The 19641-nt window shown below is 34.0% G+C and overlaps 1 protein-coding gene across 1 annotated transcript in view; it reads right to left on the bottom strand.

The window, feature by feature from the left end:
• The window catches only part of DIAPH2 (diaphanous related formin 2), a 791459-nt gene that overhangs the window by 451812 nt on the left and 320006 nt on the right, over positions 1-19641 (bottom strand). The window contains exons 16-17 of the mRNA XM_011371113.2: positions 6056-6157; positions 4171-4265 (exon numbers count right to left, since the gene is read on the bottom strand). Coding sequence (XP_011369415.1) covers positions 4171-4265; positions 6056-6157 — 197 coding nt within the window. The remainder of the gene's footprint in view (positions 1-4170; positions 4266-6055; positions 6158-19641) is intronic.

The following is a 19641-nucleotide window of genomic DNA, read 5'->3' as shown; positions in this document are numbered from 1 at the left end:
GATGCAGTATTTTTCACATCTAATTTCAGAAGCCCCTACATTTTCTCCATGGGTCCCCAAGGGGGGCTTTGAACCCCTAATTATCAATCCTTGTTTTACACATATCTTTGTAAGTTATTCTGCAGTAATATCATACTGCCTTCTACGTTAATCGTCTTTTTTCTGCATATGCTTTGTGAATATGACCATAAACTTCGTACCAATATGAATTTCCTCAGCATTTAAGAATCATTTGCATGCACTCATGTTCTAAACTAGAACACACTTTTATTTTTCCCTTAAGACTTGAATCACTTTTTTGAAATTGTTAGTTTCATTTTTTTCAATGTTCTATATTTGTATCTACAAATATTTCATTTTTACCACTGATACTCTAAAAACAGTTAAACAGTGTTCTATTTGTCTCTCAATAGAAAGAAATTACACTGAAGCAGATTTTCAAAGCTGAAAAAATGATGCCAAGAATCACCTAAATTTAGTATTCATTATTTGGAAGTAACTCATAACTGCATATATTAAAAGCTCCTCAACAATCTCAAGATATGATGTACTTTTTAAATGTTACTATGTGCTCCTGTAAATAGTTTAGGACATTTCAACTCCTTCCACATAGTAAACTGAGTTTCTACCTTAAATATAGATATTGTGAAATAAAGGAGACATTAGTATTTTTATTTAATAATAATCTTAACATTTGGCCTTGATCTTGGTTGATTATTTATTTATTTTTTTTAATAAGACATTTATCCTGCCAAATAACTACAACTTATTAGTTGTCTGGTCGAGAAGCATCCGTTGGCCCATACTAGGAGAGATAATACTGGTGTTAATTCAAGTCTCTGAAAAGCAATGAGCCCTTAATGAATTTTTTGTTTGTTTGTTTTTGTTTTTGTTGTCATGAGGCAACAACAGTACCGCATGAGCAACGAAGTATATTTATGGATGGATAGAGTTCAGCACTGTAATCAAATAGAGCTTACAACAAAGTTAATCTGATGATACATATTTAATGATATGCATTACTGATGTGCTGCATGGTAATTAAACATAAATGACAAATAGCTCCTATGAATGGCAAATTGATGTTACTTTTACATCACTAAAACAAACGTTTCTGGGATGGGAAGAAGAAATAGGTACTGGTAATTTCAGTTTTCTCTTGCCTGAGGATACAAGTACTCCTCTGGGTGCTGGGAAATCAAATAACTGTTTCAACCCAGGACCTTTCTCCTTACCAGAAGATAGTCAGACTTTTGATTTGTCTGGACAAATGCAGTATTAACTTCAATAACTCAGGTGAGTTACTCGCCAGTTGTGCCTTGTACCCAAGCGGCACAATTCTAATCATGCATGCTATTAAATTGCATGTTAAGCTGTTTTCTTCTACAAGGAGAACTAAGAAAATGAGTTTTGATTGAGAAGAGTAAGTAAGAAATGAGAGGAAATTTTAGATATTGAGAAGGAAAGTAGGCTGATATAAGGAAAAAAAGGCCTCAGTGCTATGCTTTCAACAAAAAGCAGCAACAAAGTTGGTGGGGCAAGGGGTAAAACGCAGAGATATGTGACAAAAAGAAAGAGAAAGGCTTAGAAAAGGGAAGAAAGGTCTAGAAAAGAGGAAGAGATGAGACAAACCCAGGTCAACCCATACAGAGCAAAGAGGAAATGCAGGGAAACATAAGGGTGTAACATGCACGAAAGGAGCCTGGTAGGACCTACTTTGGGATTCTCCATCACTCACCTTCCCAGAGTACAATCCAAAACTTAGCATAATAATGTGATTTCACAAGCAGTTGTTTTGTCTGAATAGTGGAGAAGATTAAACCAGCAAATTCAAGAATCTAGACATAATTTACTGCCATCTCTAAATTGTAAGCAATTCATTCCACCCAACTGGACCAAGATTACCCAATTTAAAGAGAAAAACAAATACATATTGTTTATGCTACAAAATAAAGCGAAACATTAAAAAGAATCCCAGGTAATATGTTTCTATATACACATTTTAAAATCTTGTTGCATATTAGAGGCACAGTCATAATGAGAATCTTTCTCTTTTTACATTCCCTAAAGAGTTGGAAACGTGACTTAAAAAATAAGTTTTTAATGTTACTGAGAAATAAATAACACAGCAACATCGTGCACATTTATATTCTTATTTATTTACCAAGGCACACAAAAGAAAAACTACAGTTTTAAAGGGTAAAATAAATGGCTATATCGATTAATTCTTCAAAATATGGTTCTATTTTCTATAATTTGATTATATGGAAAAGACTAGAAAGCTTCAATTATTGAGTAGGGATTCAGAAATTTGTTTGCCTTATTGTAGGTTAAATTTAAACTATCTGATTTTAAAAAAGAGAAAACTAAATCACATTTAGCTTCATGCCTTGCTCATTCTGACCACTGTACAAAGAATCCTGGGACTACGAGGGGCAGGACAAATGGGATCAGCTCTCCATTTCAACTCAGAGAACTATGGACTTGCTAGTTGCACAGAGAAAAACTTAAAAACAAACAAACAAACAAACAAAAACAACCACAGGGGAATTCTTATCAAAGCGTAATTCTTACTGAGATTAATATAGGTGTTTATTAAAATAATAAAGAGCCTATATAAACTCATTAAACCTTAATAGTCTTAATAAATATGTCTATATTTAAAACATATACATGAGGTAAACTGTAATACAAGCCTACACTACAAAATGGAGGAACTGTAAACAATAATATAAACGGAGCCACTTTAAAACGGAGCCAGGGCTGCCATGCCAAAGGAACCACCTTAAGCATTCTATGTTTCAAATATTCGAAATGTTAAAACAAGGCAAAATAACCTTTAGACTAGGCCTAAGCGACCTTGTGCCTCACAAAAGAACTGTTTGCAAAGATAATGAGAAAGCAATTATTATGACTATTGGACTGATGATTACTGGACTAAAAATTTTAAAAGATTATTTGGAATTAACAATGCTGTTATCTGCACCAATAGAAATGCCTTCCTTCTACTAATGTAATCGTTTCATTTCTTTCTCATAAATATCCATTGCCTTTGTCTCCTAATAGGAACATTATTTGGGCTTCTGCTTGAATTGATCCCTTAATAGCTATTCTTAGAGATCTCAAAGAAACTTGTTGCCTCTCACTTTGAAAGGTTTTTTTTTTTTTATTTTTAGGTTAACAGAACTTCCATCCAGACACAGCCTGCTCAAATGACAAACACTGGTTCTCTGAGATTTAGAGATCGAGGAAGATATGGCAAAATTATTACAGCATAAATGACTCAGTCTTTTTAAAATCAAAACAAATCGCATGGCTAAAAACAAACAGCAGCAACAAAAAACTACAATGACTGACTATGCCTTTCTATGAAAAATCTCTATGGTGTTTCTTTATAGAAATTAAAAGACATACCAAGAATTCTAACAATATGCTATATCTTGTATAGTGCTTTATTCCAGAAAGCACTTTATTTGGTTTAATCATCACAGTGACCCTGTGATCTCAGATGAGGACTCGGAGGTGTAGTAAGCTGAAATAGTTTGCCCACAGGAAGCAGAATAATAGAAGAGAGAGAGCAATGGCTTTAGAGTCATGATAGACCTTGTTCTGTATCCCAGCTGTTACACTGTCACTTACCAGCTATGTGACATTGAACAATCTCGCGAAGCCTGTTTCCTTATTTGTAAAATGAAGATATTAGTTCTTATCTCATAGGATTGTTGTAGGATTTAATGAAATAAAATATAAAAAGTGCTTAGCACAATCACCAACATATGTTAAGTACCTAACAAAGGGTAACTTTGTCATTTATCTCTTGATATTGAGCAAGCTTTTTACCCTGTTGGACTCTCCACTTCTATAAACATAAAATGGTAATAATAATATCTACTTTAGAGTCATTGTTATGATGAAATACATGCAATTTTCTGTACAGTGAATGACAGGAAATGATACGTCTACATATGCATAAACTTACAAAAAGAACATATTTCTAATAAATAGAGCTAGAACCTGGATCTTGTATGTTGAGTCCTCTGACTATCAACACAGCTAGATTCTCCTGATTCTATTATCTAAATATAGAACATTTTTTATAACTCCATTCGCAAGATAGCAATCTAGAAATACCTGTCAAAATGAATTTTAAAAGGAAAACATGAAAGTTACCTGAATTAAGGCCTCACTCAACATGTCTTCATTGACCTCCAGAATAGTGTTTTTTATATCTTCATATGGCATACGATATGATCCTAGGAAGATGGCTAAAATAAAAATTGAGTTTGTTACAAATAGAACAGCATCAAAATTTTAAAGACTTAAGTAATACTTGATTCCCATTTCACATACTTAAAACATGAAACCTCTGTCACTAAGTTATGGAGTTATAAACAAAAATATTTCTCATTTGATGGACTACACTACTCAGGTAGGTGAAATGGCCTGCTATCACAGGCTCAAATGTTTACAGCTCATGCATATTTATATACCAAATAAAACTCCTACTAATAGCACTGATGATTACGTGTTTATGCATTTTACATTGAGCTGATACAAAACAACCCATGAAAAGTTAAAGATTTGATTCCAAGTCAGCATTTTAATTCAATGTAAAATTTAGTGTGGAGATTGTCAGATGCATCTAACATAGTACTTCTCAGGAATGACAATAAAGTAACCGAATATGAAAAAAGCATATCAATCCACTTTGCAGTTTTCCCATATAAGAAAGAATTAGTGTCTGAATCATCAATATCTGAATCATTTCTGCTGACATTCACATGGTGTACTATCAGTTGCGTTATATGTTGAATCACGATTTCTGTCCACAACTTTTTCTTAATTAAATATATACTACATCATATTGGAATAATTTAACAAATTATACCTAGAAAAGCTTACACTTACTCAGAAAGTATTCAACAATACATTCTACTTTAATCTCCACTAAACATACTTTTTAAAGAATGTTTGTGTGTTCTTACTACCAGAACATGAATATATTCCTAAGAAATTGTTTCATGAAAAGATTTATATGACTTCACTGGCACCTAAAGAAAAAACATTCTTACTGTCTAGGCAAATGATTACCTAGACAGAAACACCAAATGAGATCTCTATAATTGAAATAAATAATGTTGACAGATATCAACCAGCAATTAAGAGCATACTGTGTTTTTTAAAAAGATACTGAACATCCACTTTATAAAGAAAATGTAGAGTCATGTAAGCAATATACACATTCACAATAGCTATTAAGAGACTGCTTTTCTGACAGTCTACTGACAAGAGAATGATGAGTTATTTCAATCTGATTCCCCACAGCATAGTCTTTAACAAAATAAACTCTTATGGTATCTCTTTGCGTAACAAGAAATGCTTGATGTAGTGAAATTTCTCATGCATAGTGTTTCAGTATCCTCAGAATACAAAAATAGTCTACTGTGGAGACAAAAAATGCTGAATTCAATACAGAGGGGAGAATCTATCAAAGTAAAACTTAAGGCCTACTTAAACAAAGATGGGTTTAACTGTCCAAGCTGCTTTAACAAAAGCATATTTGATGGTTGACTGGTTTGTTAAAAGTTTTAAGGTTCAGTAACCAGTTTTAAAGTTCAGTGGTTAACAATTTAACTAGCTCACAACACAATTACTTCAAATACAAAGGAATAGTGGTAAAAGGATTTGCCCAATATGACTAGTGAATGTTCTAAAACTATCATTCCCATGCCTGGGCGGGAAGAAAAACAGAAACACTCTTTTCAACTCTGTCTGTGTCCTCTAACAATGCCTAATTATCAATACTTTTCAAAGCTTTATTATTCATAAATTTCATCTGGCCTAACCAAGGCTAAATTTTGATGATCTCCACTCCGGATGAATGACAAAAAGGCAAATCATGATTCAAATCATGTATACATAGAATTTTGTTTGTAGCAGATGTTAAATATCCCTGTTCAAAGAAGTTACAACTTTGTTTAAATACATTCAACAACCCACTCTCACCATCACCATCACCATCACCACCACTCCCTAGGCAAGAATTATCACATACACAGATTCTGGGCTGTTTTAGGATCTAAAACTCTCAACTCTTTCACTCTCTTCTTTGTAGGCAGGGTCTTCTTTTCTTCTGAACCTTCTGCCTTCTTTTGAACTGAAAGAAAAATGTTGGTTTATAAACAATAATGCTACTAATCCAAATGCACGGAATAACATTAGTAAGTCATATTAACATTAATAAAAGTCATGCCAAAATCAATAAATGTGTTCATTTCATTAGTTCGAGGGAGAGGATAAACATAAAAATATAGACCCGTTTAGAGGTTTCCCTACAAATTAAATATCAGCATTTAAGCAGAAAAGATAAGCCAAATAGAACCAAAAATCAATTGCTACTTCTTAACTAATGTGCAACATTAATTACCCCTTTACCAGGTATCTGCAAGAAGCACTGGAATTAAATATATAGTAAAATCTCCCTAATTTGGATTAATTGAGGAAAAAGACATGCATTTATCCTAAATGATGTTAAAACTTAGGCATGTCATTAATTCAGTGAAATTGCTTTAAAGTACCTTAGGTAACTTTAACTGTTAAACGGGTTGCCCTATAAAAATTCCTGCTGAGACTGCTTTGAAGAATAGATATAAACCATTTGCAAGATGCACAACAGTAGCACCATTTGCATACACATAATTAATGAACATCAGAGACGTGGTCTTTTGAGTTAGACTTGTCTCCCTCACCTTTTTTTTAGTACTATTTACTTTCTTTGAACAAACAAAACACACACACACACACACACACACACACACACACACACACACATATATATAATTATGCTGTATTCAGAAGGTAACCTTCTAGTTTGAAACAGTAAAAATGACTTGAAATGGTGAGGAGTGGAGACGACAGAGTGGTTTTAGCTCCCCATTACCCCCATTAGCCCTCCCCCAAATAAGCTATCCCAAAAAACAAAGTGAAAAACAATATGGCTGTCTGCTATGAAAATGAAGCTTTATGTCAAATCCTTAAACCCTTCCATTGTACTCATGTGTTGGTAGCTTAACTCCTCTAATATAACAATAGGGCTGTAGGTAATTGGACTGTGAAAAAATTTGAGAAAAGCCAATATTTTTTTCCAATCAAGTAGAGTGATATGCTCTTGCCTCCATACTCATGCTCCTAAACTTCAATCACTGAATCATATGGCCATAATTCTGCTGTTTCTTTATTACTTTTAAAATTATAACTTCATTTTCAGGCAATAATTATTTTTATTATTTTAATTTGTCTGATCTTTGTTAAGAAGGTCACAAATGAGTTATTGATTTTCTTTAGAGGAAAATCAACACACGACCACAGTATATTTTTGCTAAGCTATGTGTCCAAAGATGTCAGCATCTGGAAAACTTTCTAGACGTGTTACAGAATGCATCAGAATACTGCAAGTCCATTAAGACCTCCCTCTGTTTTAGCAGTGCAAAATACATGTAAATTAAATAAACTTACTAAAAACATAACAGATAAAATAAATTGTCTGAATACCTAAAGTCCTAAGCATTACCAGTATGATCAATCTAAAGCGATGCAGAGTTAGCAGACTAGATAGTAATTACTTTGAAAATCATAATCTTATGACAGGTAACAAGTAGTTTGCCATGTTTACTCAACACTGTAGAGTTATTGCTACTACTGGAAGAAAAAATGACTTTTAATGTATTTCTTTTAAAATCATCAAAAATGTTACTCAAAGGATCTTTCTAAGAGCATAGCGTCTTTCCTATCCAATAATCAGCATTTTCATTTATTCTAATTTTTCAAGCTACTTCCAGCTTAAGACAACTCTACATAAAGAAATGACAGTCTAAGAGTTATTCCCTCTGTAAATAAAAATAATTATCTAAATAGTATTAAAATTACTTCTAGAATCACTCAGTAATTTTGACTCAAAGTAATAGTCAAGAAAACTATCCTCGTCTCTCGGTATGTCTTAAACCCCACTATGGGAGACTGGTTAACCAAGCATATATAGAAAAAAAAAATGCTATTGTACAAAGGATATATTAACAGACTGAAAACTAACAGACTCCTGACTAATCTAAGCATATATAATGCTCATTTTGTTTGCCTTCATATTTTTACTTTTTTTTTCACTAAAATGTATTTGAACCTCTCCCTTCTTTAAGTGAAAAAGTTGTTTAAAATTAAGATTAGATGTCTGAAATATCTAAAGTTCACAGTTTTGTTTTGTTTTGTTTTGTTTTGTTTTTTGAGTCTTAATACATTTTCCTAGTATTATGCAATTTGGCTTTATCCTGGGTTCAAGAAATGGTAAAAATTCCATGAAAGGGCACTACTGTTCTGAGAATTACCAGAGCAAAGCTAGTTTAAAATAGCCCCTTAACCAGAAAGGCTTTCAGAAACAATCAAGTTTTTGCCATGTTCTGTAGATATTGACCAGTGGCTATTACTGCCTTTGGCTTTCTTGTCTTTAAAAGCATTCCTTACTAATCACAACCATGAGCTTAGACAGAGAATTTGAAGTGAAGCAATGGCATACCCAAACTTACCCAAATAGTATTAAAGACTTCATATACTAAAAATTCCCTACATTCACAATGACTACAAAATGCCACTTGTCCTAAGATGCTTACATGTTTCTAATGCTTACAAACCTTAAATATTTCATAAGTTGATTTAAAAATGAACAATTCCATTTGAAGAATAGACATTTCTTCAAAGAAGACATACAATGACCAATAGGTATATAAAAATACTCTCAATATCACTAATCATCAGAGGAATGACGTCAAAACCAGAATAAGGTATCACCCCACATCTGTTAAGATGGCTATTATCAAAAAAACAAAAGAATTGGTGAGGATGTGGAGAAACTGAAGCTCTTGTACACTGTTCATAGGAATATAAAATGGTGCAATCTCTCCATAAAATAATTATGGAGAGTCTTCAAATAATTAAAAATAGAATTACCATATGATCCAGCAACCCCACTTCTGGGTACATATCTAAAAGAACTGAAATCAGAATCTCAAAGAGAAACCTGCACCTCCATGTTTACTGTAGCATTATCCACAATAGCCAAGATATGGAAACAACCTACGTGTCCATTAACAAATGAATGGATAAAGAAAATGTGATACATACACACATACACACATATAATGGAATATTATTCAGCCTTAAAATAGGAGGAAATCCCGCCATATGCAACAACATGGATGAACCTGGAGGACATTATGTTAAGTGTAATAAGAGAGTCACAAGACAAATAGTGCATGATTCCACTTATATGAGGCATTTAAAATGTCACACTCATGGAAGCAAAGAGTAGAATGGTGGTTGCCAGGGGCTGGAGGATGGGGGAAATGGGGAGCTGCTATTCAAGTGAAATAAAGCTTCAGTTATGCAAGAATAAGTTCTAGAGATCTGTGGTACATTGTGCCTATAGTTAACAACACTATATTGTGCACTTGAAAGTCTGTTAAGAGGGTATATCTCATGTTAAATGTGCTTATAAAAAATAAAAATTAATTTAAAAACGTAAAAGTGTAGGATTCTATAATTCTTTGAAATTATTTGGCTGTGATTGAAGAGATTATAAGTCTCAACACAAAATCTTCAAGAACTAATTTTGTCATCAATGGCCCTATAGTCCTCAGGTTCATAATGAGACCTCCTGTCAAATGTGATCTCTCTCGTGCAAATGAAAAACCATATAGCCACTGGGTTTGATGCCAAAGGATTAATATGAGTATATAAACTGGCACTGCTAATCGAGCAAATAATAATGAAACATTATAAAACACTGTAGGAAGATAATGATGTAATAATAAAGACATTCATATTATTACTAAAGATATGTTAACATCGAGATAGTAATTATCTAAGATAAAATGCCCACTGAGTATTCTTATATTTCCTTTAATACATGGATTTTTGCATGCAATTATACTATAAATTTATTCCTTTACAACTGAGGGATGCTCATCGGCATAAATAAAGTAAACATGGTTATGTTCTTTCCTCAATCTAATTTAGTCAATGTTCAGAAATCTCCTATTAATTTACACTATTCCGGTGGATACATAGAACATGTGACAAGATATTTGTAATTTGTAGCAAATATTAAGATATTATAAATGAGTAACAGTGAATGATTCACATAATACAATTTTTAACTACTTTATCCAAAATTCCAGTGAGAAAGACTGATTCCTAAAGTCATCATCAACACCATTCATTCATTCAGTCATTCATCCAGTCAGCCAGCCAGCAAATACTTGTTGAACACCTACACTATGTGTTAGTCTAGATGAGTACACCATGCTACGCAAGACTGAAATGTCTACTTATACTCTTAAATAACATGGTCGTATATAAACTACTAATTATAGAAGCATCTTCAAAAGTTATCTAACATTTGTAATTTCTTTATCAATAACAATATAGCTTAAATGAATACATGCATATCACTCAGCAAATTCTCTTTTTGTTATTGGAAGCCATAGTTCCACATTAGAGAACACTGTATCTCTGAATCAGCATCAACTAATGTTTCACAACATATGATAAGAAATACGGGGAGAAGTAAAAGTATGACACTCTCTATTAAGTGCACTATATACAAAGCCAGGGTAAATGAAGCTAATAATAGTAGCATTAAAACCAAATTGAAAATGCATACATATATGTAACTTCATGCATACATATATGCATATTCAACAAGTAAATACCCAACTCTTGTTTAGATATATCATACAAATATAAGAATTATGATCTCCCTACATAAAAACATATTTTATCCAGATGTATAGTTGAAGTAGGTGTTATTTTAACTTCAATTAATAATTCAATTTTAAAATGAGTGCAAATATGACGCGGCAGACAGGGAAAATCTACTATGACTCCTGTGTGTGATAACTGCAATGATCTTTCTGATTTAATTAATTTCCACTCTTTTAAAATCATCTTTATCCTTGCATTTCTGAAAATATCATGCAAACACAACAGAAAAATGGGCAAAAGAAAAAACATAATAATAATAATAATAATAACTACAACAATAACAACAGTGGTAGTAGTACTAGTAGTAGTAGCAGTAGTACAACCACAATCATTACAACCACCACCAAAATCAACTTTTATTAAATATCTGCTGTGCACCAGGAAATAATTTAATTTTTGTATCACCTTATACAATAGGTATTATTATTGTCATTTTACATAGGAGCAAACTAATGAACAAAAAAATTGAGTCATTTGCCCAAGGTCATAGAGCAAGGAACAAAAAGATGTTCAACCGCACCAGTAATCAGGGAAATACAAATGAAAACAATGAATGAAATACTATATCACAGTCATCAAATTGGAAATAATAAAAAAGTCTCATAATCCCAAGTATGGATGAGGAGGCAGAGAAGAATTTGATTATACCAATAGTGGTAATAAAAATTAGGATAACCGTAAAATAAACATTTATTAATGTTTAATATATTTATGGTGTGCTTACCATAAGTATAACCCAATGCTTCCACTTATAAGTCAAATGGTCAAGGAGACAAGGATATTCACTGTAGCAATGTTTATAATAGTACAAAATTTGGAAACAACCAACATGCTAGGGGGTATGGAATGAATAAACCATGGGATATTAATATAATAAAATACAGCCCGGCATTTACAGTGACTATACTATAGCTAAATATTTCAACAAAGACAGATCCCAAATATAATGCTGAATGGAAAAAATAAAAGTGGTGAAAAATGCTGCACGCAGTATAACAGCATTCAACTAAATAAAAAATAAAACAGATTAATCTTACATACTGTATTGCTTATAGATGAGTATATTATATACATATATGTTATATACATATAGCAAAAGTATAAAAACAGAGAAGAGATATTCAGCAGATTATTGACAGCACTTGTCCTAGGGGAGCAAGGTGATACTGGAATTAGTAGACTCCTGGAAAATTCAACTTTATCTCTAATGTTTTACTTCTTCAAAGGCAAAAACTTGTAGTAAATATGACTAAATACCAATATTTGTTCACTCTGAGAGGCTGGTGTGCAGGTATTTGCTATATTAGCCTTTGCAAATTTCCATTTTTCTCAACATAGAAATAAAAATGATATTACTAAATTACATAAATATACCCATCCCTTTTTATAGTTTATAAATTGTTAGCCTTGGCAATCTCAAGGACCAAATGTAGATAGGAATCAGAGACAATAAGGAAGAGAATAATAAAAAACACAAGTAAAGGTTAATCAGTTTGGTAAACAAGCACAATTTTGTTTTCAATTGTTTTTGAATCCCTTTTGTGAGGAATAACACATTTGTTTACCAAACTGTGAGAGGAAAAGCTGATGCAATATGGAGTACAAGATTGCATGTCTGTCTCTTCTCACACACTGCATATTGCAGCTGTGGAACTTCCCCTCTCTGTGTTGCCTACAGCTGTGCACCAAGGCGTCTCACAGAGAGGTAGATTTCATTCTGACACCTGCATAATACCTGAAGCCATAGGCATGGCATTACCAGGAGTGTTCCCGAAGTTTACAGCACATTAAACAAGAGTAATGGTTCTAATGGTGGGAATCACACACACACACTTTGTAATGATTTCCTAATTAAGGAAGAAATCTTACTGGTTGTAGTTTAGACAAGAACCTCCCAAATCAGGCAGCGCATGCTATTGCAAATTAACATCTGCATAACTAATATACTTGTACACCTGTTCATTAAGCCAATTACTGAACACTGCTAAATGTCACCAGAACACTATGTCAAACAACGTGCAATAACTAATGTTGTATATTTTCAATTGGGCCTCGACAGCTCAGCGGGCAATATATATTTTGGGAAGGACAAATAAAGTTGTCTTAGAGATTTTAGGGAGAATTTCCCTTGTTTGAAGTGATAACTTAAATACCAAAACTAAAGTATGATTCTAACCCCAACCTAGTAAGTGACAAATGAGGTTGTGGAAGTTCCTTCTGTTAACCTTTAACCTATGTGAAGTACCTTACTCAAGTTATACTTAATCCCTGTACCTGCAGGTTGACTCTGGCTTTGTAAGTATGGGCTGATGTTTATCTGGCCATCTCATGCATGCAGAGAACCCCCCATTATGTTAAATTTCCTAATTTATGTCACAAATCAATAAATCCAGCAATAAACCCCAAGGACTATGCATATCAAACAAAGAAGAGTACTAAGAAAAGCATAACATAGGATTTATGATGCTAAAACCCAATACCACTAGGCTAATAGATCGTTTCTTGTTAAGAATACAGTTTAGATATTCATCCTATCTGGGCTTTCCTTTTTTAATGCGGTACACCTCAGACTGGTACAATCCTGCACAAAATCTAGTTTAATGCAGAAGGCGGCAGTTAACCTTGCTGAGCAAGAATGAACAAAATAGTACCTCCAAAATATTTGTAGCCAGGGTATCAACAATGTAGGATTGTTTTCAGTCTGGGTCTCAGGTGTTACCTGAGCATGTCCAGAAGAAAGTCAGTATTTTAGATCTCCCCAAAGATTTATTCAAATAAAAGACCACTGGCAAACTACACATCTTCAAAGAAACTTCTCATTTTCTGAATGTTTCCACTGGATTGTCTAATAAGTGTCTCAGATTTAGCACATCCCAAACCAAACTCCTTATCTTACTCCCAATGCTGCTTTTCAGTCTTCTTCTCAACAAATGGCAACTCAATCGTAATTGTTCAAGAAAAAGAAATGAAGTCATCGTTGTCTCCTCTCTCACAGGCCACATCCCCACTCTCTGGCAAATCCAGTATTTTATCACTTCTCATCACCTCCACTTCTACCTAAGTGGTTGAAGCCACCATTACTTCTAGCCTCGGTTACTGAAGTAGCCTAATAAGCAGCCTCCATTCTACCTTTCTCCTTAACTCTATCCTGTCAATTAATTAACTAATGTTAGTCCTCTGTTCAAAAGCCTCCAATGGTGTCCTGTCTTACTTAGAGTAAAAGCTAAAGTCTTTACAATAGCCTCAAATGCCCTACTTTGCAGTTACTGTCCCCTCCTTAGCTACTCTGACCTCATTTCCTACTACTTTCCTCTCATTCACTCTATTCCAGCCATACTAGCTTCCTTGCTTTTCTTCAAATATAGCAGAACAATTCTCACAGCAGAGCCTTTGCACTTGTTATATCATCCCCAGATCTTTCCTCACTTCTTCCAGATCTTGGTTCAATGTTACTTTCTCATAGAATCCTTTCCTGATGATGTGGTTCAAAACTGCAACTCCTCGCTCTTGGCACTCCTTTGTCCCTTTGCCTGCTTCATTTTTCTCCACAGCAATCATTACTATCCGAAATAATACATGTCTTATTGTCTATGCCTTCTGCTCTGATGTCAGCTCTGTTAAAAAGAGGGATCTCGTGACTATTTTGTTCACTGTCATATGCTAGCACCTGGAATTGTGCCCGGGAAAGAACAGGCACTTCAATTATTTTGGCATTTTTCCTACATATACATTCTCATTTGTGCACAATGATGGATGTTTAAGATGTACTTCAGGTTGCAGCACAGAAATGTAGCTCAGGCTTCAAGTAGCATGATGAACAGACAGGAAGAACAAAATAACACACACCAAATGGTGGTCTGGTCATAGAGGCATATCAAAATATGTAAGTGAAATTCAAATAAGCAAAAATTTAGCCACATACTTTTATGTTATGAGAAGTGGGGAGGCCTTAAAGATTCACATGCCTAACGAATTCCATTTTCTTCACAATTGTATTACATCTGATACTCATATTTCTTATCACTGTTATCAACATATTCACTTTCTTGTTCACCACTTATGATTTACAAAAGAAAGTCAAGTTGCAACAAAATATTAAAATACCTGCACAAACATTTCCTGTATAGACAAAAGTAGGAATGCTACAAAAACAGAACTGTTGGTTGGTATACAGCACTATCATGTCTATAAAAATGCCTGAATTCATTGTATAAAAGGCAACTTAAGAGTTTCAATAAATTATAACATCTGCAAAGGATACACTGAAGTTGAAATATATAAAAGTCAAGGGCTACCTAGACATTATATAAGCAAGTAGGCCTCCCCTGGAGAATTCTTAAACCAACTGGGGAGAACTGGAGAGGACTAGTTCCTACAAGACCAATTCAGGTATAGTACTCATATAATGGTTTCTGTAATTTTATTTCTATCCCTAGACTCTTATGACCTAGGAAAATATTGGGTATACATAATGATTAAGAGTATGCATACAACCACTATCAGGCACTGCACTGGATGGATTTTCCTATTAACGATGCAAGGTAGATATTTGTATTGTTCTACTCTGGCTGCCACAACAAAATACCACAGACTGCGTGGCTCACACAAAAGACATTTTTTACAGTTCTGAAGCCTGGGATGTTCAAGATCAAGGTGCCAACAAGGTAGGTTTTATGCTGAGCCCCATTCTCTTGGCTTCAGGTGGCTACCATTTGGCTCTGTGCTCACCTGGCCTTTCCTTGGTGCATGTGCAGAGAAAGAGAAAGTGAGCCAGCTCTCTGGTGTCTCAAAAGGACACTTATCCTACTGGATCAGGGATCCCATGTTTATGACCTCATCTAACCTTAATTACTTCTTAGAGGCCCCATTTCTAAATACAGCCACACTGCGGGGTAGGGCTTTAATATATAAGTTTGGGGAGACACAAACCTTCAGTCCATAATAGTATTGTTATTCCTATTTTACAAATAAGGAAACTGAGGTCCCCAGAAACTTGCAAAAGATTTCAGAGAAAAGTTAAATGGAAGAGCTGAGATTCAATCCCAGGCTGTTAGACCCCAAAGTCCATGCTCTTGTCACAAGGCTCTGCCATTCTTCATAGATAAGGAGATTCACAGTTGCCTCTCACATATTTATTACCAAATAGTTCAAGATAAGAGAGTTCAGTGGAGATGCTGAATATACCCCATGGTTTGAAATCTCTCTTAGAGTTCTTCCTTGTGGCCTAACCAAAATGTTTTGCTGTGCCTTCTAGAATACTAAATCAAAGTTGTGGTTTCTTTTACTATGCATGCTTGCTACCCTCACTTGCCTGAACTGGAATTCTGAGTTTAGTGGTAATTCCTACAAGAGGTGCTGGGTGTTATTTATTTATTTTTTTTAATTTTTGACAGGGGAAGGTGAAAAGGACTAGAGATGGAGTACCGGCTTAGGGTACATGTTCCTACATAATCCAGCCTTGTAAACTTTTTTTTTTTGTAACTTCTGAATGAAGGACTAGAGAGGCTTAGATATTATGTAAGGAACCCAAAGGTTCACAGAAGTCACCAGATTTAAAAAAAAAAAAAATGGTTGTGCAGAGTGGAGCAACATGCTCACAAAAGGCTTGATAAGGAAGCTCAAGCCAAAAACATTAGCTTATGAGTCATGATCACCTCCACCTCCACCTCTATAGGCCCTAGAAATGAACCAGGAGAGCCTCTGAAAAGCAGTTGAGGCACATTCTAGGAACTGTATTAAGTAGGAGTTCTGGACAGTCAATAATTTAGGCTTTGTAGGTCATATAGTCTCTGTTGCAACTCTATTCAGCTCTGGCATTGTCACGTGAAGGAATCCATAGACAATAAGTAACAAATGGGCATGGTGGCATTCGAATAGCACCTTATTCACAAAAATACGTTACAGGCTGGGTTTGCCTTCTGTAGTTTGCCAACCCCTGATATCATAGGTGCTCATTAAGTGTTTGGTCCCTTACCCCCTTCCTTTTGCAACTGAGGTCAATTTATTCTTGCTTCAACCTTTGGAAATGTTAAAAATTTCCTTGCAAAATAGCAGCTAGAAATGCCTTACTATAATTGTTGAATGACAATTCTGTTTTTTTTTTTTTTTCAAACAGCGTTTGCATAATCAAACACATTTATACTCCTCATGCCTTTTAAATGTGTCAATATTACAGGGATCGGCAATTTGATCCCAAAATGTAACTGTCTCCTATTTATTCCCCATATATTCTCATATGATTTTGTCATATGTCTACATGAAAAATGACTGAAAAAGCAAATTGGCCTTAATGAAATTATAAAATTAGTTTCTACCATCTCATCAATATCTGGGTAGAGTGAAATCTCATAAGGAGATACAATGTTTGGTAATGTTTCACTTAGGATACTTGGGTTTATGATAAGATGAAAATCTGAATTCTATAAAAAATATGCATAAATCAGACCTTTGAATTTCATGTAATATGGTTCCCTTACTTTATGCACATAAATATACTACTGAGTATTTCAATTTGGTTTGTTGCTGGCTGAGCTCAATGAGAAACAACCATAGTTACATCATCTCTTTTCCCCTTTCTGATTCCAACTGGTTTCAATTTTGTCTTTCAGCAGTAATTTTCTGAGTTCGGAAAACACATAAGTGCATTCTGTTGAAGGCAACTGAAGCATTAGAAAATTTTTGAGAAAGGAGGAGTACCTGAACTTTTTTTTTTTTAATTCAAGTTTAGTCTGCTAGTAACTTTCTATTTGAAAATGGTAAGCATCATTTGAGACTATTTTGGAAATGTGAAAAGACATGATAACAAAATTTGAGTAAACTTAAAGTTATTCTGTTTTTTGAACAGACTCATGACCCTCTTCTTGCCCAATCTAGCATCCTCTGTGTTGTACTATCAAGAATGTAGAATGTCTGACATTATCTCTCTGTGCTTCCCTATTCTCTCATCCACTTGTGATCTGGATTTAAACATACTCATAACTATGGAATCAAAATGTCAAAATCTCTATAGATAAAGACTTAAGGCCTATGTCTCTTAAAAACTCTCCAGGGAATTCTGGATATTAGTAAGGTTTGGAACAACCACTCTAAGGCATATAACAACAGTCTAATAGCTCAATAAATACTAAATTGAAACGTGCAAATATTATCAACAGTAACCCATGGGAGTCCTGTTTGTAATTTCTTCTAAAGTTCAGGATCTAATGTTGAAGGCAACAGTTGGTCAACAACTGGGCTCATAGTATCAACAAGTAATGAGATGTTAAGAGAAAGTGAAGGATACTTACAGCACACTCTGTTTTTATAGTATTTATTTTTAAATCAATTATCAACTTGAGGGCAAAGATCTTGCTATATATTTCTATGATCTATCACTTTTTTAAGTATATAAAGTTTTTGGAATAAATAAGAATGAATTTTATGCATTAATTAAAACACATGAACATAATATATACTAAAATTAATAACAGGTACCATTGCCTCTCTCCCTTTTTATACATGCAGTTATCACAAGGCTAGAAGAGGGGAAAAAACAAGGATTTGGCACTGAAAAGGAAAACAAAAGGTAGTTGAAGACAAATTTGTCTTTGCTGGATGTGAACATGCTCCTATTTTACTAAGTCACTGAAAACAACCAGAGCAGGTAAGGATCTGGAATATGCAAAAACAGGAGAAGACAAAATATTTTATTCTATAAAACCTGGAGTCTTTAAAAAAGAAAAAATTCATTCTAACCAAAATCCATAAGTGAGCTAAACAAAATGCTAAGCAAGTACACCATAGCTTGGCTTCATTGTTTTTGCATACCATGTAGCCATTTTAAAACTTGTACTTCTTAGACCAAAAGATCTCAAGAACCAAATTCTACTGAAAGTACAAATTTCTAAATAGAATACTCTATGTCAAAGTTAATTTCAGTTATGTTCCCAGCTAGTAGCATGTTTTTACAACCTGTACACAATGAGAATAATGATAACCTGAATTCAATATGTAAGCAATTTATCTAAGTAAATTAAGTCAACTTCTGTGAAACCTGTCCAATAAGTGCACTTTGTTCGATGCTGAGTCATTGATGACCATAACTGGGATGTGTGCGCACGCGTGTGTGTGTGCGCGTGTGTGTGTGTTTCATTAAATATATCATAGTTAGGTGGCTTCGGTTTAACAATGAGCTTTCATGAGATACTATATTCTGAAAATGCCAGAAACAGTTTGGACTGTAAGCGTGTAAGAACTTTTTTTAAAAAGTACTTGGATGAGGGCCCAGCAATAAGAAACTGTCTCCTGTGAGAACTATCTTTTAATAATACTATATTCAGTGGTGTTGAGCATTTTTAATATAACTGCACAAGATATAATATAAAACAAGAATATAAGCCTAGTCATTTATTGTAGAATAATTGGTAATTGTCTATTGTGTACCTTTTATTAATTTTTGAGTCCAAGAGCTAGATGATCAAGGGTCCTGTTTTGTTCATAAAGGCATATATAAGATAAAGCAATGTTCAAGATTAAACATTAAATCTCAGGGCAAAACAACTCAAGTGCATTCTGAATGTATGGCTCCCCATATTCTCTGAAATCTGTAGAATGCAGATAGAGCTATTACCATACAAAGTAAAACACATCTCATAAAGATTAGAATGAAACCTGTATTATGTAAAAAAATTTAAAAATACCTCGAATTGAAGGCTTTACCGGAAACTTAAAAGAGAAGTAATAACCCAGGTAAGAAGCAACTGCTAATAGTCTCAGACAGCAAATAAATTTGACTTGGTCAGGACAGCAACCTGCTGACTCTTTTTCCTAGCAAACTATTTCACATCTGCT

This window comes from Pteropus vampyrus, unplaced genomic scaffold (genome assembly GCF_000151845.1).
Source record: "Pteropus vampyrus isolate Shadow unplaced genomic scaffold, Pvam_2.0 Scaffold184, whole genome shotgun sequence".
Classification (NCBI taxonomy): domain Eukaryota; kingdom Metazoa; phylum Chordata; class Mammalia; order Chiroptera; family Pteropodidae; genus Pteropus; species Pteropus vampyrus.
Note: the sequence above shows the minus strand (reverse complement) of the source record. Positions and strands in the feature narration are given on the sequence as shown.